Source organism: Papio anubis, chromosome 11 (assembly GCF_008728515.1).
Source record: "Papio anubis isolate 15944 chromosome 11, Panubis1.0, whole genome shotgun sequence".
Taxonomy (NCBI): Eukaryota; Metazoa; Chordata; class Mammalia; order Primates; family Cercopithecidae; genus Papio; species Papio anubis.
The window spans coordinates 95,429,298-95,442,922 of NC_044986.1; the positions used below are offsets into that span (position 1 = coordinate 95,429,298).

At 35.6% G+C, this 13,625-nt stretch overlaps 1 protein-coding gene and 1 long non-coding RNA gene across 14 annotated transcripts in view; one reads left to right on the plus strand and one right to left on the minus strand.

Moving 5' to 3' along the window:
• ZNF438 (zinc finger protein 438) overlaps nt 1-13,625 on the plus strand; it is a 177,558-nt gene that overhangs the window by 139,099 nt on the left and 24,834 nt on the right. For 11 of the 13 annotated variants that reach the window (XM_031652418.1, XM_003903515.5, XM_009214195.4 and 8 more), the window contains one exon: nt 6,489-6,556. In XM_031652418.1, coding sequence (XP_031508278.1) covers nt 6,520-6,556 — 37 coding nt within the window. In that variant the 5' untranslated portion in view covers nt 6,489-6,519. Of the gene's footprint in view, nt 1-172; nt 674-6,488; nt 6,557-12,264; nt 12,358-13,625 lie in introns of those variants that run through there. The other 2 variants (XM_021943956.2, XM_009214192.4) reach the window with 2 other exon arrangements.
• LOC110744209 overlaps nt 1-13,625 on the minus strand; it is a 46,116-nt gene that overhangs the window by 8,425 nt on the left and 24,066 nt on the right. The window contains exon 3 of the long non-coding RNA XR_002524544.2: nt 6,217-6,307. This is a non-coding gene — a long non-coding RNA (uncharacterized LOC110744209). The remainder of the gene's footprint in view (nt 1-6,216; nt 6,308-13,625) is intronic.

Genomic DNA, 13,625 nt, shown 5'->3' on the forward strand with positions numbered 1-13,625 from the left:
GTTGGGATTATAGGTGTGAGCCACAGCGCATCGCTATAACCAGCCCTTTTATACAAAAACATGTCATAAGCATTTTTTATATTTTTTAATATTTTAAGAAACATTTTTAAAAATAGCTTTATTATAAAAATATACCCTAATTCTAAGTTTTGCATTTTTTGTATATTTTAAACAGCACCCTTAACATTTCTTTAAAGGTAATGAGGATGATGATGATGATGGCTTTACACATTACAATGATAATTTTTTGAGCAAAATTCCTACATGTGGAAGGAAGGAAGGTCTGGGCCAAAAGGAATGCAGAATTGTAAGGCTCAGGATGCACATTGCCAGAGAGTTTGTACCAACTATAATACAGGAAGTAAATGAGCATACCCCTTTCCTCAGACTTCTCCAAAAGTTTGTATTATTTTTCTGCCAATTTAGAGGCAAAAAAGTAGTATTATTTTAGAAATTTGCAATTATTTGATTTTTAGTAAGTCTTAACCTTTCTGATGATTACTTGTTAAATGTTGTCTTTTATAAATTTTTTAAGTCCTTACTCATTTTTATAGTGGAGCATTATCTCATTGTTATTTCTTTTATATTAGACAGGAATACAAGAACCATGTCTACTATATCTTTTCCAGAGTGCATAGTAACACTACAAACAACATCTGTTAAATGAATAAATGTATGTCTGTATATCTATTAGAATTTTTTAATTTTTTCTCAATATTTACCTTTTAATTTTTAACAGCTATATTAAGATATGATTGGCATACAGTCAATTGCATATATTTAAATTACAGTGAGATAAATTTTGACATACGTATATACCCTTGGAACTTAATCATAATCAAGATAATGAATATATTCTTCACCTCAGTGGATGGGTGTATGCTTGTAGAGTCTCTCCCCCAACCTTCTCTGTCTCCCCTGTCCCCAGGCAACCATTGATCTGCTTTCTGCCACTATAGTTTACAGTCTGTAAAATCTTATGCAAGTAGAATCATAGAGTATTGCTCTTTAATGTCTATCTTCTTTCATATAGCATCATGTTTTTGGAGATTCATTTCTGTTGTGATGTAGATCAACAGTTCATTTAAAATGCTGAGTAATGTTCCATTGTATGTTTATATATTCCATCTGTTGGTGAACATTTGGGTTGTTTCTGGCTTGGAACTACTACAAATATAGCTGCTGTGAACATTCCTTGTACAAGTTTTTGTGTAGACATATGCTTTCGTTTCTCTTGGGTTGGTAGGAAGGGATTAGCTGCATCCTAAGGCAGGTGTATCTTTTCTTAATAACCAGTGATGTTGAACATCTTTTCATGTTCTTATTTGCAAGCCATGTATCTTTTTTGGAGAAGTGTATGTTCACCTCTTTAGCCCATTAAAAATTGGGAGATGTGTTTTCTTACTTAGTTTTGAGAGTTTTATATACAATTTCTTTATCAAATTATTTTCAAATAGTTTCTCCCATTTATGGCTTGTCTTTTCATTCTCTTATTGGTATCTTTTGAAGAGCAGAAGTTTGCAATTTTGATGAAGTTTAGCACATTAGTTTGTTATTTTATGGATTATGTTTCAGATGCTATGTCTAAGATACCTATGCCTGACTAAAGGGCACAGTATTTTCTTTTAGAAGTTTTGTGTTTTACATTTGGGTATATGATGCATTTCAAATTTTGTATATGGTGTGAGGTATGGCTCAAAGTTCTTTTTTTGTTTTTCGCATATAGAGAAAGCATCATCATTTGTTGAAGGGACTATTCATGTTCCACAGCTTTCCCTTTGGACTTTCATGAAAATACATATCTATGTGGATTTATTTATGGACTCTCTATTCTGTTGCATTGATCTATATGTCTCTTTCTTGAAACTAAAGTAGCATCAGTCCAATTTGTTTCTTCTTTTTTAAGGAAGTTTTGATTATTCTGAGCTCTTTCTATTTTCATGTGAATTTTAAAAATTGGTTAATTTCTACAAAAAGTCTACTGGGATTTTGATGAGGATTACATTGAATCTATATATCTATTTGAAGAAAATTGTCATTTTAACAACATTGAGTCTTCCAACCTTTGAATGTGGTATATCTCTTCATTTGTTTAGATCTTTTAAAATTTCTATGAGTGTTTTTTAGTTTTCAGTGTATAGGTCTTTCGCATACTTTGCCAGTCTTATCCTTAATTATTTCATTTTTTATGCTGTTATAAATGGTGTCTCAATTTCTGATTTTTTGTCTCAATTGCTGATTATTTCTAGGAGACAAAAATATAATTTATTTTTGCATATTGATCTTGTATTATGTAACCTTGCTAAACTCAGTTATTAGTTAGAAGGGCTTTGTTTGTAGATTCTATTGAATTTTCTAATTAGACAATCATGTCATCTGCAAATAAAGACCATTTTAAGTCTTGCTTCACAATCTGAATACATTTTATTTATTTTTGTTTTATTGCACTGGCTAGAACTTCCAATACAGGGTTGAATAGAAGTGGGGAGAATAGATATCCTTCTCTTGTTTGTGAACTTAGAGGGAAAGCATTTAGTCTTTCATTATTTAGCATGATTTTAGCTTTAGTTTCTCATATTAGTAGATGTGTTTCACCATAGTGAGGAGTTCCTTTCTAAATTTATAAAGGATTTTTTTTTATCAGTAATGGATGTTGGATTTTATCACATGCAATTTTTGTATCTGTTTAAATAATCGTGTAGTTTTCTTTTTAACATAATAAGATGGTAAATTACATTTATTTTGAATGTTAAACCAATTGTGTATTCCTGGATAACTCTACTTGATCACAATGTATTCTCATATTGTTGGATTTGATTTGCTAGAAGTTTGTTTATTACTTTTGCATATGTGCTTATGAGGGATATTGGGCCATAGGAATCTTTTCTCGTAATAGATTTGTCTGGTTTTGATATCTAGATAATGCTGACTTTTTAGATAGTAACATTTCCTCCTTTTCAATTTTCTGGAAGGATTTATATATAATTGGTATTATTTCTTCCTTAAATATTCAGTAGAAGTCACTAGAGAAGACATCAGGGCCTGGAGTTCTAAGAATTCTAGATTACAGTTGTTCTTATTGTTTATTGTCTTCAGATTTGCACTGTTTTTGTTTTTGTTTGTTTTCTTTTTCTTTTTTCTTTCTTTCTTTTTTTTTTTTTTTTTTTTTTGCCCAGGCTGGAGTGCAGTGGCACGATCTCGGCTCACCGCAGCCTCCGCCTCCTGAGTTCAAGTGATTCTCCTGCCTCAGCCTCCCGAGTAACTGGAATTACAGGCATGCACCACCATGCCCAGCTAATTTTTGTATTTTTAGTAGAGACGGGGGTTTCTCCATGTTGGTCAGGCTGGTCTCACCCGACCTGAGGTGCTGTGCCACCTTGGTCTCCCAAAGTGCTGGGATTACAGGCATGAGCCTCCGCGCCTGGCCAGACTTGCATCATTTTATTAATAGTAAAAAATCTGTTGTTATCCTTATCATTGTTCCTTTATATGCAATGTGTCTTTTTCTCTGGGTGCCTTTAAAAACTTTTTTTTTCACTAGTTTTGAGCAGTTTGGCAATGATATACCTTAGTATGGTTTCATGTTTCTTGTGAATCGGTGTTTTGAGATGTTTGGATCTGTGTGTTCACAGCTTCATCAAATTTGGAAAATGTTCTGCCATTCTTTCTTAAAAATAATTTTTTTGCCCTTCCATCTCTCCCCTCTTCAAATACTGGCATATTAATCTTCTTAAAGTTGGCCTGCAGCTCACTGATGCTCTCGATTCTGATTTTTGTTTTTTGTTTTTTTAATTTTACTGTCTTCTCCATTCTGTGTAGTCTCGATAGCTGTGTCTTCAGATTTGCTAATATTTTCTTCTGACATGTCTAATGTACCATTAATTTCATGCACTATATTTTTCATCTTATACATTATAGTTTTTATCTCTAGAAATTTTATGTGAATTTTTTCATATCTTTTCTACCTGTACTTAACATTTTGAGCGTATGAAATACAGTTATACACTTAATGTCCTTGTCTGCTAATTCTAATATGTGTCAGTCCTGGTCAGTTTTGATTGTTTTCTAAATTATGGATCATATTTTTCTGCATTTCTGCATGCTTGATAATTTTCATTAAATGTCAGTCATTATGAATTTTACTTTATTTGGTGGTAGATATTTTTGTATTTCTATAAATATTTTGTGATTTGTTCTGGTACATGGTTAAATAATTTGAAACAGTTTGATTTTTTCATGTCTTGATTTACGATTTATGTGAAACCAGAGAAATACACAGTCTAGAATTAAGTATTCCCCCCTACTAAGGCAAGACCCTTCTGTGTACTCTATCCATTCCTTTGTGAATTGTGAGTTTTTTCACCCTAGCTAATGGCAACAGGCAATATTCCTGTTCCTCTGTGACTGTAGTGTACCTTGAACCTTTCCCTGGTCTTGGGGTGTTTCCTCACTTGCCTGTGTTGATCATTACAAAGGTAAATAACCCAGCAAGGACCCTCTCTGTTGTGCTCTGTGTGTAGCCCTCTTTTCCAGTATTCTGGAAATCTCTGCAAGGATCTTTCCTCACATAGAGCTCATCACAGTTGTTGCCATAGGGCTCATTGCAATTGTTTACTGGCTCTCAGGGATCAGTTTTTCTTGACATGATGATGCAGGATTTTTCTTGACCCCTTTGTCAGGTTTGCAATGGGGATGCCCTGTTTACTCAGCCCGCCACACTCAACCCCTTGCAGGAGGGAGCTCGTGAGCAAATGAGAGCAGCATCAGGCTGGTTGCTTTGGGTGCTGGCAGGAGCACGCTCCATGCACACCTTGCGGCGGTGCCCAGGTGGGAGTGCCTGTGATCCCCGAAATCCCAGAGGGCATGCTGCAGTGCTCTCTTAGCTTAGTTTTGCCATTTGTGGACCGCAGTGTGTTACCAGGTCAGTGGGCCCCTTGTCTTGTCAGGTGGGGCGTCTATACTCCGCCAGCAAGGGCTAGTGTGACAGCGTTTTTTGGGTACCTACATCCAGTGGGTCCCAAGCTCTTGTGTGGTGTCCAAGAAGAATGATGTTGTGCCAACACTTGAAGGATGGTGGAGGCAGATAATTTTATTTAGCGATGGATGGCTCTCAGCGGAGAGAGGAGCTGGAAAGGACGGGAGGGTCAGGTAGTCTTCCCTGAAGTCAAACCGTCTCTCCAAAATTAAGCTGTCTCTTCTCTGAAGTGTAGCCGTCCCTCTGAAGTCAAGTTGCTTCTCTTCAGTCAAGCTGCTTCTCTCCTCTACTGACTGAGTCCAGGGTCTTTATAGGCACAGAATGGGGGGCAGGGCAAGCCATGGGTAGTTTTGGAAAAGGCAACATTTGATTGGTGAAAAGACATTATTCAGAAAGAACCAATCAGGAGAGAACAGGCAAACAGGGATAGAAGTTCTCACCTTGGGCCGCAGGTTTCGGGCTACTTTGTCTTGAAGGTGCAGTTTCACGGGGGACCCGCCCCTGTCTGCCTAGAATTTCTCTGCCTCCTGCTTCTATCACTGATGTTCACTGTTTTGAAAACATTGTTTCATATATTCTGTCTGTGTTTTGGTTGTTTCAGGCAGAAGCATGAATCTGGTCTCTGTTACTCCATCTTGGCTAGAAGTAGTAATCATGCCTTTTAATTTTGTCCAATTTTCTTACTTTAAAAATATTTAAAATTTTAAACCGAAAAATTCATCAGTCTTTACCTTAATGGGCTCTGTACTTGGTGTCATGCTTAGAAACACTTTTTTGTTTAAGAACTTATAAAAAAAATTACTTCTATTTTTCAAAGATTTGAGTTGCCTTATTCAGATATTTTATTAATATGGAATACTACATTACTCACAATTTGGAAAATAGCTAAAATGTGGGGAATGGGGGAGAACACCTGTAATTCCATCACCAAACACACTGTAAATTTATATATTGACATATTTTCTTCCATGTGTTTTCCTGTGCGTTTATTTTTTGTATATTTGTAATGCTGGTGTCTGTCATTTAGCATGTTCATCCAGTGCATCGCATCATTAACCTTTTTTATGTTGCTACGTAATCTTCACAGTTGCATTTTAATGACTGAGTTATATTTCATCAAATGATTATATTGCAATTATATTACCTTTAAACTGTTAAGCATTTTAGCTATTTGTTCTTAAAGTATATGAATCAATTATCAGAGAGTACATTTTCAGAGAATCTTAACTTTGCCTACTTACACATGACCCCATGAGAGCAGAAATGTGAGTAAGGCCCCTGATGTGTTGTTGCATCTGTCTCCAGGCCCATTCTAGTACATCCAATAAAATCCTGTTTGTAGAAAAATGAGAAGAAATAAAAACATCAATTCTTAATAACTCAATGCATTTTTTATTACTCGTGTAGTTATAAAACAAACTTTAAAAAACAGCTTAGAATTTCTATATTTAGTATGCGTTAACATGCTCTCTCAATTACTTTCTAATACTTATTTGTGCTTGCTTATTTTTAGGAAAGATACTATTCAAGTCCAGTACATCATAATGCAGAATTCTTTAGCAGTACCACCAAAAGATGAAGGTAAGATAAACTGCTGAGGAAAATGGTGATGTGTCTGTTATAGTTTTAATTTAATACATTGAATATCATTGACCACTAATCATAAGGTAACTTATTTCTTAGAATTAAAAACAAAAATTATAATTATATATGAAAACTCATTTCTTTTGGTAAATAATTTGAGTGTATATGGATTCCTGAGTTTTAAGGACCTGTCTCCTTTTCTAGGCTGTAGCTCCTTGAGAGCAGGGCCATCTCATTCCACCTAAAACTCACAGAGCCCTGCTTATTCACTGCCAGTTAACTGGCACTAACAGATATCAATGAAATTAAAAAATATTGGCTTTATTGAAGCAAAATAACACAAGTATTTTAGTGAGTAGAAGAATACATGCATACATATTCATACACACATCTGTAGACATACACTTAGAGGATATAGAATTTATGTATACATTTCTTTGACCTGTTTCCCCTGATAATCCATTTTAAAAGAAATAGAAAAACTATTTTACTCTATACAATGTATAAAAAATAAAATGATGATTTTTTAACAGGCACTTCTGGACCTTCCAGAAGAACCTGGACCTCCAGATGGAGGTAGAGTCCTTTCTTAATCAAGAGTATTTAAATTATCCTCACCATAAAGGGTACACTCTAACCCCAGGGAGAAATACCAGTCTTTCCCTGCCCCATCTAGTCTCTTCCACACGGAAGAGAAGTTCTGATGTGTGTGAGAAAAAAGACATATCTTTAATGAGGCAAAATTAGGCTGTCTTAGTAGAACATGTAGCTTTTAGTAAAAGGAGGGAACTTGTTATGAAGGGCCCTTAAATAGAGCAGACACTCTGATCTCTGTCAGTGAGAAGGGTAGTATCATAACTCTTGAGCGCATGGAATCTGGATTTGAAACTCAGTCCTACCACTTAATTGTAAAACCTTAGGTATATCACTTGACCTCAGCTTCCACATCTGTAAATCTATAAAATGAAGATAATAAGTCCCACTCTATAGGATATGTGGAGACTAAAGGAAATAGCATATGTAAATCACCCAGCATATTGTTGTTTGCGTAGTAGGCACTGATATGATGATAAAACTACCGTTCTTAATGGCTATTATTAATATCTGGGACCTCCTCATCTTTGAGACTGGTCAGTGAGATGGCCATGAGGCTGCCTCTTGCTTGGGAATGCCTAATGACCTTGGAAGGCCAAACATGCTCCAAGGAGACCCATGAGGAGTAAGCAGGAAGCAGACCGCTTGGTTTGATTGTTATCCAGGAATTTATCCCAAGGGAGAGTGAGAGTCCCTGAGACTCACACAAAATCCAGCCGGGAACACTAGGGCAAGGAAGGAGATGGGAAACCCCAACTAGAAATCAAGAGCATGTGTTTTCCTTGAGTGTTCTTTGGTATATATTCTCTGGAAGATTTGTGGAGCCCTAGGTAGCCGATCAAGGGTTTGATATTCGGTGTCCAAGCTGATATTACCTTCTTTTATCCAAGTAAGCGAGGAGAGGCTTAGCAGTAAAAATAATGGAACAAGTATCAGGAAAGCTGGATTCCATTCCAGACCTGCCTCCAAACAGCTATGGAACCCCAGGCAAAGTTATTTTGCCACTGAGCCTCAGTTTTCTCATTTAAAAATCGAGAATGACTAAGTGTTCCTTTCAGGCTCTAAAAAGGTGAGTCTATATGAGTAAACAACGAGCCACTTGGCTCTGGCTGATACAGAAGGAGAAAGCACTCACACCTCTTGGCTGCTTTGATTCTCATCACAGTTTGTTTTGTTCTGATGTCTACCTCTCTGGGCTATAACATAAGCTTGGATACCTCCATTGACCAGAAAGTAAGACCCCTTTGCCCTACCCAGAGCTCAAGTGAACCTCCTCACCAATCTTTTCTGGGACTAAAGATGCTTAAGCCCAATCCTGGAATTTGACAGAAGAGATGTAATAGCCTTAGAAAACCTAAATCATGTGCCTCCAGTGTGATATCATTCTGCCTACAACTTTACATCCTTTATTTTATTTAATCTTCACAATAAGTTAGACGTAAACCTTATTTTACAAGTTCAAGATTAGGTATTTTTTGCCAAGACCACCAACAAGTAAGTGACTGATCCAAGATTTGAACCCAGATCTATCATAAAATTTATAAAGAATATTTATATAAATTATAGAGAACATATATTTATAAAGAATACTTATAAAGAATATTTAATTCATAAAGAATATTTCTATAAGAATTTAGAATAATTTGTAATTTAAAATTTATAAAGACTATTTCTAATAATTTTTGATCATCTCCTTTTTCTTCTCTGATCAAAAATACTATGCTTAATTACACATATGAATGCTTAAAGCCATTTTAAATCAAAGTGAGCAGAAATTATAACTTAAATTATGGGAAATTACATCTATAAGGAAAAATTATGTATATGAAGATGTGTAACGCCTAAGAATTGTCCAGTTATTCATTAATTTATTCATTCATTCAAATGCTTTCTGTATGTCTTAGGTTAATATTAATATGTTTTAACAAAAGCATCAGATTTATTATGATTCTGTTTATGATCAAATATAATTTATGGCTAGGTGTAGCAGCTCCCACCTGTAATCCCAGCACTTTGGGAGGCTGAGTTGGGAGGATAACTTGAGGCCAGGAGTTTGAGACCAGCCTGGGCAACATAGTAAGACTCCATCTCTACAAAAAATATTTCAAAATTAGCTGGGCATGATGGCTTATGCCTATAGTCCCAGGTACTTGGAAGGCTGAGCTAGGAGGATTGCTTGAGCCTAGGAGTTTGAGGCTGCAGTGAGCTGTGATCATGCCATGCATGGCACTGTAGCCTGGGCAACAGAACAAGACTTTGTCTCTAAATATATATATATTTTTTGTCTGATATATATACACACACGTATACATATATATTACATATATATTTGTTTAATTACATGTACATAATTTGTGTGACATGAGAAGTTTGCTGGGCACATGCTATTTATTAAATGCAGATTGATTTATTTAACAAACCATTGATGGCTAGCTATAAATTATACCTTTGAATTTCCAACTTATAAACACATACACACATATTATATGCATTTCTGTATAAAATTTAGATAAGACATTACCAACAGAGTTGTGAGCCTTAAATTAAGGAAAATATGCTGTACCAACATAGTGTCCCCAAACAAAGTTCATATGGTAGAAGCAGGTTTAATGATCACCAAGGTAATTTGTACCAGGAACTATCAGAAGCTGTGAAGAATCCAAAGGTAAGTCATACAGAGCCTGAGCTTTTAGGCTCTAAAATCCTGTTGGAACAGCATACATGCATGTCCTTAACTAGAATAAAGCATGACTAATGCTGTACTAGAAGTGAGTATGACATACTTTGAAAATCAGAATGAAAGAACAGTTGGATAAGCTAAAGATTTTGAGGCTGGTCAGGAAACACAATGGAAGAGATGACATTTGTTCAGGATATTAACATATATGTACAAGTCAAGCAAGTGGAATTTAGGCCAGGGGGTTTAAAGCTAGGAAGAACTGGCAGCATTATTAACGGAGAAAACAAATTTAAAATTCTGGTTTCTTCTACTTAAATGTTATCTAATTTCAGATAAAGAGATTTAACATTGTGCTATCACTCTAATGATAAGTTATACTATATTATAGGTTTTCTATTATAACCTAGTGTCACCGTTATTCCTTTCTGTGTAAGAATATAATTTATAGAATTTTGAGAAGTTCATGAGACTTATTTTGTTGTAGTTTTCTATATCATTCTTTCAGGATTTAGGGATACGATTTAGTTTTCCATATTCCTTTTTTTGTCTGATATTTTCAAATGATGAACTAAACTGTGTTTTTCAAAAAAGAGGCATGAAAACAACATAATAAGGCCAACTATTTAGATTTGGTGAAAGACAGTCACCACACTAATTAAAAATGCAAGTCAATTTATTTACGTGCCATATAAGAAAACTCACACAGGTGAGCAGTATCACCAGATGATTCTCTGACAGGGACAATGTATGTGTTTTATGTGCTAAGAAGAGGTAGTTCACTGTGATTATGCCAGTTGATCATAGAAGTTTGTACCTTGGGTAGTCAGAATGAATTTTAAGTTCCTACACAGTTGGTTAATGCAAACCCCATTGTTCATTGGTCAGGAAGGAGTCTTCATTTAAGTCAAGTGAGAGTCTGTTTTAGTGGCGTCTCTCAATTCTTTTTTTTTTTTTTTTTTTTTTTTTTTGAGACAGAGTCTCGTTCTGTCACCCCGGCTGGAGTGCAGTGGTGCAGTCTTGTCTCACTGCAACCTCCACCTCCTAGGTTCAAGCGATTCTTCTGCCTCAGCCTCCCTAGTAGCTGGGACTACAGGAGCGAGCCACTACGCCTGGCTAATTTTTGTATTTTTAGTAGAAACGGGGTTTCACCATGTTGGCCAGGCTGGGTCTCGAACTCCTGACCTCATAATCCGCCCTCCTCAGCCTCCCAAGGAGCGGAGATTACAGGCCTGAGCCACCACGCCCCACCGAGTCTCTCAATTCTTAGTCACTTGTCAGCCTTACAGTTAAGTTTGCCATTTCCTAGACAAATCTTCTGCAGGTAGAAAAGTTTTCTTATACAGTTCTTCTACCACTTTTCTCAACTCTGTCATAACATTTGTATTATTTAAAGGAAGCTTTCAAATTGTGAGTGCTATTTCTATTTCATAAAAGTAAGAAATGGGGATGGAGAGAGAGCAAATGCTTTGAGGCAGACACACAGGCGACCCCCTCTGGACCCACTGCAGTTAGCTGGACATGTGCTGTACAGCTACTACTGATTTCCCAAATCTGTACATGATTGGACTACACAGTCAAGGCCATTACTGTCTATCATGTGAATTCATATTTGAATCCTTTAAAAAAACCCTAGATTTTCTGATTCAATAAAAAATAAATAGTTATGATACTGTCTAAAAATGTATTCTATGTCTTGCAGACATAAAAGTATATACTTATAGCTTACAGACCTAAAATTTTGGTATTCATGAATATAGGATATTAGAACTGAAGTAAGGCACACTTAGGGAGGAGCTAGTTAATACTCATATCATTTTTAAAGTTTGGGGAAAAGATCTTACTTATTTTGGACTTAGTATCAGTTAGGTCTTTTATAAAGTTCTTGATGAATTTTCTGTCTTTAGCAGGGTTTAAAGCACCCCTGCATGTAGTAGTCTCTCAAATGCATATTAAATTATGTATAAAATGTCTTAAACCCTGAAACAGTTTTTATAAATCACATCTGATGCTGTGAAAATGTTGTAATCTTTTTTTTTTAATGAAGCACCAAAGTGGATGGAATTCTAAAGCCAATGAAAGCAAATGTTCATTTAACAAGTATTTATTGCCTTTGAAGAGACAGCAAAAGAAGCAAAGGCGGAGGAAAGTAAAACCAAACTAAGCTCTTCTCTCTTGCAGCTGTTGTAATTAATAACACTGGGCTGCCTATCCAAGCAGGGGTTTCCTTTTATGGGGATTTAACCTGAAAGTGGTTTACTCTTGTTATCTAATCGTCGTTTCACTGTTTCGAACATGGTATGAAAGCTATTTTCTTAAGCTCTCTATTTTTTTCTTTTCCTCCTTGCCCATATCTCCCCTTTCCTCTCCATCTGGTGGAAGAACACTGATCTGGACAGCTGAGCTCTGGTCATTGTTATGTGCTTCTTTTTAGGCTCTGTGATTTTGGCCAAATCAGTAAACCTCAGTCCCTTCGTCTTTCCAATGGGGATAGTAATTCTTGCCCTGTAACGGTCAAATGCAGTAGGTATGGTTGATTCTCATTCTCATTATTTGTAGTATTTATTTTCTAGAAGGTTATTAGGAATACTGAATTAGCAAATACTGAGCCATTTGTTCCCAGGGGATATTCAAGTTTAGGTTCCTGTGAGCCTCTAATCACAACATTTTTGTCAACAACTGATACATGACCTTGTTATAAGTGTATTTCTGTTAAAAAAATACTTTAATAGACAGGGTTAATTGTTTAACATTGAACTCAGAGACAAAAGCACTATAACTCATGCCTCAACAAAGCTTCTCTAATACAAGTGTTTTCTCCGAAGAGCACATTACACTTGTCTTGTGTGTAGGAGCACTAGACAGCACCCAGCACTATGCTGGAGACCATAAGTAAACAGTAAAATCACCAAGAAAAAGCACAAAAAGTGCAAAAAAAAGTGGCAGTTTTTGAAATGCAAGAAGTATGTGTGTTTACAGTATGAGAGCTGAAGGAAGAAAGCAGGACATCATCTTGTTCTGCCTCAGCTGGGAATTTGCATGTCAAGTGGCTCAAACTTTTTTGTTCTCCACACATGTCCATAAATGACCATGAAAGCACCACAAGTATTGATTTTGGGGTTAAAAATAAATTTTAGCAATTAGGGAAATTCACAGATACAGAATCTGCAAATAACGAGAATCAACTGTATATGAATACGCCTTGTAAAAACTTTGAAAGCACAGTAGAAGCATCAGGATAATGTGCAGAATAAAAACTATTTTTTATGATGTTTTTCTCAGATAAAATGACTTTGTGCATAGTTAATATTATAAACTTCAAGTTAATAAAGTAATATATTATTTGAAGGTGACCATAAATTCTTAGTTCAGTAAAGCTACAAAGAAAACTGCTGTTGCAAGATCTGTGACTCTCCAGCCCTCACATTGAACGCACAGTAGCAAGGAGTACCACTGTAATTCGATGCTTTGAATTTAGTGGTTAACATTGCTTTATGACCTCATTATTGGGGGAAAATATCATTCCCTGTATATTACCAAAATATTATGTTTCCAAATATGTGATATTCATATGGAAACATTTTGATCTTAACAAGTGGTGTAAATGCTGTTCTTGGACTTTTGGTACCATTTTATGCTGCAGAGCAAGTACAGATTGACATTTGCAAGCTGGTTTTGGTTAACTCCTTAATGTTGGAAATTGGAACTTTCCGATGTAATAACTTCTACAAAATACCATTGTGTATTATTAGTATGTTATACTGTTGACAGAAGAACAAATGGAAAACACACATA